The sequence below is a fragment of the Catharus ustulatus genome, chromosome Z (genome assembly GCF_009819885.2).
Source record: "Catharus ustulatus isolate bCatUst1 chromosome Z, bCatUst1.pri.v2, whole genome shotgun sequence".
NCBI lineage: Eukaryota > Metazoa > Chordata > Aves > Passeriformes > Turdidae > Catharus > Catharus ustulatus.
In genome coordinates this window covers 35,165,935-35,178,405 of record NC_046262.2, presented here as the reverse complement: position 1 = coordinate 35,178,405, position 12,471 = coordinate 35,165,935, and the positions used below count along the sequence as shown (strand labels likewise).

The 12,471-nt window shown below is 37.2% G+C and overlaps 1 protein-coding gene across 6 annotated transcripts in view; it reads left to right on the top strand.

Moving 5' to 3' along the window:
* The window catches only part of PIP5K1B (phosphatidylinositol-4-phosphate 5-kinase type 1 beta), a 103,600-nt gene that overhangs the window by 34,285 nt on the left and 56,844 nt on the right, over positions 1 to 12,471 (top strand). For all 6 annotated transcript variants that reach the window (XM_033086364.1, XM_033086366.1, XM_033086367.1 and 3 more), the window contains exons 5-6: positions 273 to 341; positions 11,595 to 11,725. In XM_033086364.1, the coding sequence (XP_032942255.1) occupies positions 273 to 341; positions 11,595 to 11,725 (200 nt within the window). The remainder of the gene's footprint in view (positions 1 to 272; positions 342 to 11,594; positions 11,726 to 12,471) is intronic.

Genomic DNA, 12,471 nt, shown 5'->3' with positions numbered 1-12,471 from the left:
GGAGCAAGATTTTACTCCATGCTGGTGTGGGGAAAAGCAGCAGAGTCATGTAGAATCAGTCATATGCAGGTAATATTCCCTGGCCTGTTCTGTCCTTCTAGTCTCTGGAAAATACTTACAGGAATATCCTAGATATGTCACTGATCTTGGTAGCCTGCTGTCCTCTGAAGAGTTTGAATTTAGCAAAAATTGCTACTAAATTATATGATTTTTCAGAACAATTACTTTGGTAAAGCAAATGCCTTCTTTGTAACTTAAGCTTCTGTCATTAGATGTCGTCTGTTACTGAAAATGGAGATGCTACTGGTGGAAAACCAAATGAGGAGAAAACATATAAAAAGGTAAACAAAACCTTCAACCTTTTTATTTCATGTTTTTCCTTTCACGTCAGTAATTCAGATCTGGTGTATGTGAATATATTTCAGAACTGACTATAACCAAGAAAAAATAAGACATGTTCTGTAGGGTTTTTGAAATTACTTTATCCTGTCTGTGAAATCATAAGGTGTTTCTATCCACTGCAGAGCTGACTATTTAAAATTTGTTCAGTCCAGCTTTAAAGTATGCCATTTTGCTATATTGATAGAAATTCTTTGTTCTTAGCAACAGATTCATCTCTGGGCTTAAACACCATTGTAAGAAATTTACTAGGTTTCCAAATGCTTTAAATGTTTATATGATGTGTCTAGACTACAAACCTGAAAAGCAAAGCATCTTTCTAGCACTTCACCAAACAGATCACTATTTGTTTGCTAAATATTTTTTTAGAAAGATGTTTAAGAGAGGACATACTTAATGTAGGAGCATGCATTAGATATTGTTGATAGTGGCTTGAGGTTTGTTTTTCTGATTGTTTGTGATCAGAATTATTTAGGTCCACTAGCAATTTTGATAACTAAGCTGAGCTATAAATGCAAATTTTTCTTTACGTATTTGTGCAACCAGATGGTTAACTACTGAATTTGATCATTATTTTGACAGATCACATCAAAGAAATGGTGATTATGTTTGTAAATTAATTTCTGCAGTCTAGCACAGAGGTCCACATGCTTCTGCAGTACATACAGTGATTAGGGTTTTTAATTTCTAGGTGCTGCTTACAGTTCTGCTGGTAAAGTCAAGGAGACTAATAAGCTATTTTTTTTCCCTACCCTTTTTCCTGGCAGTTACATTGCCAGATAATTTTCTCAGAAATCAAAATAAATAATGTTTGTTTAAAATTCCCAATGTTTCCCAAAACAATGACTTTAAAATATAGAAGTCAAAATTTGTCTTGACAATTAATATGAGAAAGGAAAAAATGTTCAGTGCCTGAAGTGAATACTTCTGCAAGTTTATTTTGCTAGACCAGACTAGTACTAGCCATGGGTAAGCTTCCATTCCCCCACGTCATCCTACATACTCTTCTCTGTTCCTTTTCAATTATAAATTCACAACCTTTCAGAGGAAACTTTGTAAAGTCTTCTCACTATGGCACAAATTCTACAGTTTATCTACTGGAAGTACTTCTGACAAGACCTGGGACTCACAGCCACATCATACTGACTGATCACAGTGACTATCACCTCCTAGTTCTGTCCCTGAACTGCCAATTGTTGTGTCTTATGCCAGTTTATTTCCTTTTTATATAATTGCACGTTCAATTGTTCTGTGTTCAAGATCTGTGCCACATATGCCCCAAATAGCTTAGTATTACTACCAAATATTATCATACTCCTCCTTTTTGTGATAAGTTTAATAAAGTATTAATAAATTTTGACCTCAAAATGTATCCATGCAGAGCTAACTGGTAGCTTATATTTTCCTGATGACTCACTTTTAACAATGTCTCTCTTCTCTTAAGCCAAATTCCTCTGAAACTTTGCACATTCTGTTAAATCTTGAAGATGCTGGTTGAGCAGGGAGGTTGGTCCAGATGACCCCACAGGTGGTCCCTTCTAACCTAAACCACTCTGTGATTCAATGATCCTCACCTCCTTCAGATGTTTCATACGCATGGTTTCTTTTTTTAATGGATGTTCAGAGTCATATATCAATGGTATATGTCTAGAAGTATAGGGTAAACCTGGTAGGACTTATGTTCATGAGGCATATAATTTCTCATTTAACTCCATGGTTTGGGTGAGTTACACAGAGAGATCTTGCTCTGTAGGCTTGCTTGCAGCCAGAAGCTACCTGTCTTAAATTGTCCACAAGTGTTGCATTTACAGTTCTCGAGTCATACATTGTTACACTTGCTTGATTGAAAAAGAACTTCCCGTGCCACTTTCTCCAGAAGTCTTGGCTGGGGAAGAGCTTGTTTCCTCAGCTGGTGTTTTTTCAACTACTTGGGCAGTTTCTGCTCCAGTCTACTTCACCACAGTGGAAATATTTGAGCAAGATACTAATTCAGTGCTGAAGTGAGACTGTGCTTGCTAACCTATTCTCATAGTTTAGAGACTTCCACTTCTTTTTTTAACATAATAAAAGTATAGAAGCTTGTATCCCTCAGCTTACAAAAGTAGAGATCTGTACCTTGGCTTGTGCTGTGGCCTGTAGATCTTGAGCATATTTGGCCTTGGCAGAGTTTCCAAAGAGATTACTTTTCTCTTCATTGTGGGGAAAAAAATGAATTTTGTTTATACTGGAAGGGTTTATTTCTGACCTCTAGAATTTTTGCAGTGTGATATGTTCCATATGTATGTCAGTTAGTTATAACTGTTATCCATATATTACAAACTTCTGTAGTAATGACTGTTTTTCACTGCTTTAAAGTTAACCTGAGTTGGGTGAAAACAAACTATCTCCAGGAGAGCACTTCTGACTTCATCCATGATAAAACTTTCCAGAAATAGAAGTAGTCTGTAAGGCTATCAGGTTTTTTCCTGGAATTTTAATTATTGCAATTTTTAAAAATTATTTTGTTTGTCTCGGCTAAAATAGTGGTAGTTAACATCTTTATCTGAATTAATTACATCTCCAGCTCTTCAATTTCCTACAGTCAGCTGACCTGCCATCTGCATGAATGTAAACATCTTGAAGTTCCAAGAAATTTCTTTCATTACTACAGCCTTGTGAAAGGGCTTGCATGAGCATTTCTAGCTATCCTTTCAGACTCTGAAATGCCTAACTGGACCAAGACAAAGCATGATTTCTATTACAAATCATACTTCCTTCTACAGTTTTCTTTTTAGCATTCAATTTTTCTGCTGCTGTGTTCTGATATAAATGTCTTCTGGCTTTTAATTCTCTGTTATTATCTAGTCAAATTCTTGAGAGAAGAGGGAACACAACTTTGTCTATTGGTTTTGGGGTTTTTAAATTTTTTTTTATTTTTAATATTTTTCCCCTCCCTTCTGAAAACCAGGGTGTTTCTCTTTTAAATGGAGTTATTTAAGGTGGGGCTGCTAAGCTGTTCATCTGCATGCATTTGTTACAAACATTATAATCTGAAACTACTTATGAGTTTTCTGTCTAATTGTAAATTTTGAGAAGTTATTAATTTTACGGTGTGAATATGAACAATAAAGAGTTTCAGGCACCCAGATCAAAGAATTTAGTTAATGAAAGAGGCACTTCACAGACATATGTTCCATGCAGCTTTTAAGGCAGAGAATTAAAATTACTTTGAGATCAAAGAAATTGTAAATTGTGCAGACTGTGGTCGGTTCTTTCAGGGTGGAGGTTTATTTGATGATTAACTTGGGTTTCTTGTGTTTCTTTTGCTTTTGATTTGGGTTTTTGGTTTGGGTTTTTTGTTTGGTTGGGTTTGTGGGGCTTTTTTATTGTGCAGGTTTTTTGTCAGAGAAAAACAGGGTAAGCAATACAAGAGAGACTGGTTATTTGTTCCATTGCATGCTTACAAAAATCAGGTCACTAGACTGTAGTTTCTCTTGGATATTCATATAGAGTCACAGACATATGGAGTATGCAGTTGCTTCTGTTTTTTTGTTTTCTCCCTATTTAGCAGACTGTGTTGTGAGAAGTTGCTGACACACATGCAGTTTTTGCATTGTCATCAATCACACAAGCCCTGAGTCCACTCCCTGTCAAATCAGATTTCAGTAGCATCCTGGTGCTTAGTAGTAGGATGGTGGCAAGAATGAGGCACAGAGAGGTCTGTCAATGTACATTAGAAATCTAGAAGAAAATCACACCAGAAAATAAAATAGATGTAAATGTGCACTTGTGAAAATCTGTTAGTGGATTGCCACAATCTCTGTGTTTAGTCTGAAAGCTGCCACACAAGTGTATAATTGGAGTTTGTTTCTTGTCATTACATATCTTGCAGCTCTTCTGTTTAGTGTATTGCCAGCATTTTATGTAACCTGTTCAAAATTGTGTATCGTGAGTCACTTTGCCAGGAGCAAGGGAAATTTGCCTGGATAAAGGAAACCAGCTACCTCTTGTTAGAGATTGCAAACATGTGCAAGCAGCATTGCTCCATCACTGTTAGCATTGACTTATACCCTGCATCTAATGCCTGCAGGTAGGGTACTTTTTCTTGTAGATATGACAATTTCACCACTGGAGGTTTTGCTACACTGGGACCTCAATGACAGATTTTATTCATCTATAAAGATACTAAAATTACTGTCTTTAGTGTCTTTGCCTGGAGCTATGGCTACTTCCAAGTGCAGAGGTCTCAAATGCTGCTTTTCCTCAAGGATAGAACAACCAGAGTAGCTGCGTTCCATGGCTACTACTGAAGCTTAAGCAAAAATGTTCTGAAATGGAAATAAAAATAATTGAAAGCTATTGAATCCAATTTTGGAAAATGAAAGGAGATCAGATTCAGCTTGGATAGGAAAGTCATTCAGACTTCAGTTGATCTCTAACAATCTCACGGTCACACATGATGGGCAGGAGTCCACCTTCATGAAGTGTGACCTGCATTTGCGAGAGAGAAGTGTGAGTTGAAGAACGATTTGAGGGCTACTGTGGCTGTAGTGAGCCATGGTTACAAGTTATGGAGAAATGGTAAGATAAGTGATTTTAGTGGATTTTCTGGCAACTCCCTTTTTATGTCCCTATTTGTGATTTATCATGTGTTAGCAACAGAAAGCATGCTGAGATGGGGCAGCCACCGCCATCCAGAAGTTTCAGTGGAAACAGTGTCAAGAAGTGTTGTTTCAACTGTAAAAACTGTAAGCACAGCAGATACTGAAAGACGAAACAGATCTAGTGCAGGAGCAATGGACTAGACAATAACCACATATAAGTCTTGAATCTAATTGAACCTTCCTAATAATCTAAACGAGCTCTTTTTAAATATTGCTTGAAGATGTATTGTTTTTCAACAGGTGTTCTTCTCAGATGGTTTGGCTTAAGAGTTTGCACAATTTATGGCAGGTTATGTCTTCTCAGAAGTGTGGAAAAGACAAATTGTGTTTGCATGGAAGTGATAGTGTGGGTGAATTCCTGGTACTTACAGTAACTAGTAAAACTGAAGAACAAATCCCTACTTGTAGTAGAAAAGTCAGAACTGACATAAGCCATTGTAGCTTCGACAATTTTTATCAAGTGAGACCTATGAATATTTTTCTTCCTCTTTTTTTTTAATAATTTATTTGTTCCACTGAGACTTTTCCCTGAAGGGCGGTAGCCCCTTTTCTACCCTAGTCCAGTTCATTCTCCCACAGAGGAGAAGGGTGGGATAGTGAGGGAGATGAAAGCAGATTTCTCCACATATAGTAGCAGAGAGAAATTAACAAGTGGCAAGTGGGATGCATGGTTGCAAAGCAGTGTTACCCAGTGAAGGTTTCTGTCCAGATGTCCATTTCTCCTAATCTCTTACAAAGAAGTATGGTAGCTAGGTGTCTGTACCATTTCATTTGGCAGATTTTAAAACTCGTTTGAACAACAGTAGTAGAGAAGGTGAAAGAAAGCAGCCATCATTTTGCCTTTCACAGTGATAATGAGGTAAAACTTCCAAGGCAGAGTTAATTTCTCTTCATCACTTTATGGCACCTGCAGTAAACCAGCTGTTTTCTGGAAAAGTCACCGTCTTTGCTATAGAAAGTTCATAGGTCAAACTTCAACTGCAATAAAATGTTATAAAAGGAGAGAACACAAAAACAAAGACAAAGTTCACATTCATGAAGTCTTAAAGGGTTTCCCCAGGATATCTCCTTTTGAAGAAGCCTAGAATGTTAGAATTACATTTCATGAGCGTGTTGTGGGAAGTGCATATAGATTTAGCAAAGAGCAATTGAGAGTTGAAAGATGAATGGAAAAATAACTGTGAATGACACTAGAGAGGAACTTCTATTAAATTAGATGAATCCTATGTCCTCCTGCTCAGCCCCAATCTGCTTATGGTTTGTTAAATGATTTATACTATTAATAGTCCCATGCAATTACCAATAAATTATAAGGTTACTTGTTTAACAGAAAAAATAAATTTATCATATCTAAAATCTTTGTGTACAATGTAGTCTGTACATTTACTGACACTTTAGTGGTTTGTCTTGTCTGCTAGTAATTTACAACCTTCACACTCTAAACAGAAACAATGATTGGCCTATTTATGATATAATTTCTGAAATTACAGTATCTATATTTTTGCCGTCCTTTATTTTTTTTTCATTTACTTTACATTTCATTACAGACTGTTTTGATCCCTTCAACAGCCTTGTCCCTAACTTGTTCAATTGTTAGATAGTTTCAGTTAGATTTTTTTTTCTTGTTATCTGGATGTGAACTGCCTTTATATGGATGATGTGTGTCTGATTAGCACCTTTATTTTATGAAAATAACAAATGTAAGTTTTAGGAGGCTACCTGAAAGTGATTACTTGTAGGAAAAACAATGTCTAAATCCTGCTTAGTATATTTGTGGGATCATGTGCAAACTTATAACCTGATTTGAGAGGATTTAAGTTCTCATTTATTTTGCTACTCTGAAAAGGGATTTCAGCTTAGAGTAATGTAGAGAAAGTGGAATACCAATCTGCAGAGAAAGTAAGGGAACAGAACATTGTGTACTAGAATATTTAGCAGCAATGCAAATATTCTGTATACCTGTGTTCTATTTTATATACTGCTCTTATACTTTGAGACTACAGATAATTTTTGTATCTATGAGCTCTTTTAGGAAAGCCTTATGACAAATACAGAAAAAATATATAGTTACATTTTACAAAAAGAGGCAAATATATGTTTCATCGTAATGAGGACAGTTTGTTTTTTATGCAGAGATAAAAGCATCAAAGCACCTGTGCAGTAGATAGCGATATCCTAAATAGCAAGAGGAGAATGGGAGAAGTTTCACTTTGTGCCCTTTGTGTAACAAAGACAGTTGTCATAGTGTACACCATTTGCTACAAATTCAATCATTTCATAGTCTAAAATTTATTGCCATGTTTCTTCTGCTGGTTATTCTCATCCCTTGATATTTCTTGAGCTTCAGAAGGTTAATAACAGAGTAAATTATCTGGGAGTCACTGTACTGTCACTGTGCACTGTAAGCTTTATGGTTACAGCTAAAAAGTGGTCTCAGGGCCATTTTCTGTACCTCTTCATGAGGCTAATAGGAAGAAAAATTTATTTCAGTCTCTAAAAGACTGAAAAAAAACATGGTACAGAAAGTTGATGAATTTTATTGCTTGCTTTGCAGCAGGAGAGTATTCAAGATAAATTGTAATAAATAAGGGGCTTAGGTTTTAAACTAGATTTTACTGCCTTCATGGGCATTAAAATAGGTGCCCAAGTAAGGAAAATTCACAAGAGACTTGCATTTTTCCAGTTGCATTTTCGGTTTCCAATATATATATTTTTGTGGTAATAAAATGGATGTTTCAAGAACATTTCCCCTAATGCTTCTTAAGCAGCTTCTTTATCTTTTCCTTGGATTTAATGATGATAATAACATTATTATTAATAATAATATAAATAATTATGACAAGTGATATTTTAAAGACTAATTCCAAGGGTTGTTTTGTTTTTATTTTACAGATTGTGAAAACAGTCTGTCAGTTGCTGAGGGCATACAGCCTTGGTGTTAGTGGTGATTGACAAAGAGTGGACTTTGGGCCAGCAGTTGTCTTCAGCATACTGTAGTGGCTCTCAATTTGTTTGAAAGCACTTGTTAAAGTATTCTGAATTATTTTATAACATTACTTTTCTGCTAAACCAACTTCTGTGGTTGCTTCAAAAATGATGGGTGGTTACTAATGACACTCTTGAATATGAGTGGAAATTAACAAGAAAGTAACCTTGCAGGAAAGGTCTGTATCATTGTAGTAGAAGACCTTACCCTCTGCCTTTCAGAAACTACTAGTCTGTAGGTTTTTGGAATTAAAAAAAAGTACTACAGATATTTTTATGAACTTGAAAGATCAAGAGGTTTCTTTTGAAATCACATTGCTCTGTTACTTATCTTGGGTGTTTTTGAAGTTTGGTGGGTTTTGTCAGGGTTTATGTGGAATGGCATGTCCGCTGTTGTACTGTACTACAGACATACTCGCTGTGGCAGTGAACAAGATGGGTATCCAGCAATGAAGCAGAAACTATTTGTATGCGTATTTGTTTGATCGAAGTTACATAATTACAGCTTTTGTTGGGCATTAATCATTCATGAATAGAAACCATTCAAGTAAAGAAAAATGTGACTCTTCTTACGACACAAAGACAAATCTTTTTACTAGTCAGAGTAGCACTTTCAGAATGGAGTATTGTTTGTTCCCACCAAATCACTGGTTCTAAACTCTTATGCAAGTATAAGTTCTACTTGGTGTGCAGTCTTAATTATTTAAGAGCTACATGTCTCTGTCTTTTCTTTTCTAAAAATAAGCAGCCATCTAGTATATGCTGTTCCAAGAACTATAACAAGAGTAGCTTTGTGTACTTTAACCACTTATGTAATTTCCATTCCTGAAATGGTTCTGTTCAAGTGCTGAAGTGGTTCTGATCATGAAACCTCTGGTGTTCTTGCTTTGTTCTTAGTCTCTTACTTGTTTGGTAGGTAGGAGGTAAAACCTGAAAAAAGGGTCCAAACATTTTGTCCTCAAACTGTCTTCAAAACTTGCAAGGCATGATACTCCCTTCCTCATAGCATTCTTCCCCTGCCCAACTCCTTCACTCCTGTTCATTCCTTCCCTGTTTCCTTAAAAACCTCTTTCTTGATTAGTTTCTGATTTTTGACTCACTTCTGCTTTTTTTTTTTTTTAAAATTCATACTGCATGTTTGTCTATTCAGCACAGGAAAGTTTCAGAGATGGTCTCAATCTACACATATATAGAACCAAAATTTCATGCTGTTGTTTTGAAGCCACCTGTGTCCTGCAAGCTCTGGCTGTTGAATTTAATTGTTGCACTTTTTAAGGGTAGATTTTTATGGAGAGATTTTGCTTCTCCCATTTCATTTTTCTCTGGATTCCCCACAGTGAATGGGCCTCTTGCACTGACTCTTAGGCAGAATGTAATAAATACGTTTATTTGCATCTAGAATCACCATTTAAGCAATAAGCTTGCATTGTGATGCCTTGGCATGAATGTACAATCACCTGGAATTTGTGAATGTTTTTTTCCAGAATATAATGCATGCTTCACAATCCTGAAGCAATCTGAGTGGCCTCTCAGATTGCAAATGTCTTAAGAGGATCACAAATGATGGTTATAAGTTTTCTCAAGACATGCAGGAAAGTAGAGGAGGAAGAGTTGCGCTCTGGGTTAAAAGTGAATCACGAACATACAGAAACCACAGTGACTGTGGAAGCTCTATCAAATGCCTCTGGGTCAAGATAAGAAGGGACATCCCCAAGGGGGTTCTTAGATTAGGCATCTGCTATGATCTCCACACCAAGATGAAAAGGGCAAAGAAACACTTAATCAGGGTTGCTTAAGCAACCTTTGGATAACAGATTCTGGGTCTTTTAGGTGACTTCAGCTATCCAAACATTCTTGGTAGAGCAATACGGCAGGTCACAACATCTGCCAAGTTCCTGGAATGCATACAGGACTGCTTCCTCCTACAAATGTTAGATGTCCTAACCAGGAAGGAGGCACAGCTGGACTTGCTACTCACTAATCAAGGAAACCAGCTTTGTAATATCTTGCTTAGTGATGGCTTTGTCTGCAGTGACCACAATATTGTGGAGTTTGGGTCTGGTTGTGCCCTCTGAAGGTTAATACTAAGGCAAAGGAAAATGTTATGGAAAGAATCCTCCTAGGAGCCATCACAAATCAGATAAGCACATGATTAGGAAAAGCCAGCACAGGTTCACCCAGGCCAAGTTGTGCTTGACAAACCTTCTACAGCAAAGTAACCTGCTTGGTTGGTGTGGGACAAACCATGGACAGTGTCTGCCTTGTGTTTCTCCAAGGGTTTCTCTGCAGTCTTGCACAGCCTCCTGGTGAAGCTGGTGTGTAACAGTCTGGACAAGCTGCCTGTGCAGAGGGTGGGGAACTGACCACAGGCAGCCCCCAGAGTGGGGTAAATGGCTCCTTTTCCAACTGGCAACCTGCCACAAGTGGGGTCCCCCAGTGATTAGTGTTGGGCCCTAGGCTGTGTCATGTCTTCATAAGTGGTCATCCAGAGCACTCACAGTCACTCAGGGATCAAGTGAACACTTTGGAAGGGAGAGCCTGTGTAGACTGGAAGAGTGGGCAAAGAAGAATTACCTGAAGTTCAACTAGGGCAAGTGTAGGTTCTTACACCTGGGAAACAAATCCAGGAGTGCAGCACAGCTGGGATCTCAAGGCTGGGGAGCAGCTCTGTGGAAAGGGACCAGGGAGGCCCAGTGAGCAACAAGCTCAATATGAGTGAGCAGTGTGCTGCTAGAGCAAAGGAGCCCAGTGGGGTCTTGGGCTGCGTCAACAGGGGCATCAGCAGCAGAGATTATCCTGTTTTTGTTGTTTGTCAGGCCACACCTGGAATAATGTTGTTATTTTTGGTCTCTACTATACAAAAAAGATATGGACAGGCTGGAGAGGGTGGAAAGAAGGGCCACAGAGATCATCAAAGGTGATCAAAAACCTGACATATGAGGAAAGGCTGAGAGAGCTGGGTTTGTTCAACCTTGAGAAATGAAGGTTGAGGGGAAACTTATCACCATGTTACAGTACTTGAAATAGTAACAGTGGTTACAAAGAAGATAGAGACTCTATTTTTGCAAGGTATCACATGGAAAATATCAGGGATAATGGGTTAAAGTTACTCTTGGGAATATTCTGCTTGAACACAAGTGGAAATATTTCACAGTGTAAACAATCAGTGGAATAATATTACTAGAATTGGTGGATTCCCCAATGTGAGTGAGGCATTTTTGAGGCTTGCATGACTAGGTGCTTGGCCATCTTGTCTAGATCATGCTTTTGTCAAGAAAGGTTGAACCTCTTGAGATCCTTTCCACCCTGCTATTCAGTGATTCTGTGCTAAGTTAGAACTCCATGTCTAAATTATTTGGGCAACTTGAAAAGTTTCATTTTGTATCTGGTGATTCTTTTAAATATTTTTATTTAAAATCAGTTATTTCACTGAGGTAATTTCACTGAGGGATGTAAAGGGATGTTGTTATTATGAAAATGAGCAAAGTGTTTAGCTGTAATATTACTGATAAAGAACAGAAATCTGCTTTTAGCAAACTGATGCTTGAATTCTGACTTTCTACACAGACTGCATCCTCGGCTATTAAAGGTGCTATCCAGTTGGGAATAGGATACACAGTAGGAAATCTTACATCAAAACCAGACAGAGATGTTCTTATGCAAGACTTCTATGTAGTGGAAAGTGTCTTTCTACCAAGGTAAGAGCAAGCATATTGGATTTTTCTTCAATAACATTTCATGATTAAACTCTTAACTAGGTATTTTCAACCAGATTTGTTTTCCAGTTCTATCAAAATTGTGGTAGCATATGACATATGAAACTTGAAAATTACCTGTTCTTCATGTTGTCATTGAAAATGAAGATAGGGAGAGAATTGGAAAGGTCACACTTCATCTGAAGATCTGAGACATACCATTTCTAGAGAGGGAAAGTAATTTTGATGCTTTCAATTAAAGGAGCTGTCAATTTTATTTTGAAGTGATTTGTGGATCTGCCGTTCACATTTGATTAGTTGTATATTAGTTTCTGAAAATAATACTTGATTTTTTGTTGAGGGTTTTAAAAAATTATGAAAATTCAAGTCCTGCCATTTTAAGTATAATATAAAAATTTATACTACAGCATTGCCTTAAATTTACACTATAAAATTCTATCCAGGGCTCTAGTCTGTGACGACACTCAGCTTCTCTAAGCTATGCTGATTACAGGTTGTGCACCTTTACTGCTTTGCCACCTCAGCTTATATCACTGACAAGTTGATGGTATAGAAATTGTAACAATACTGTTGTGCTGATAAGTGAAGTCAAGGTCTTACTGATTTTTGGTGTTCAGAAGATGAAGTACAGTGCTATGTACCCTTTCCAAGTTACATATGCTAACAAGAGATGAAGAAGGTTTAGGAGAAATGTATTTCAAAACCAGGACGACTTAATCTGTTGAGTG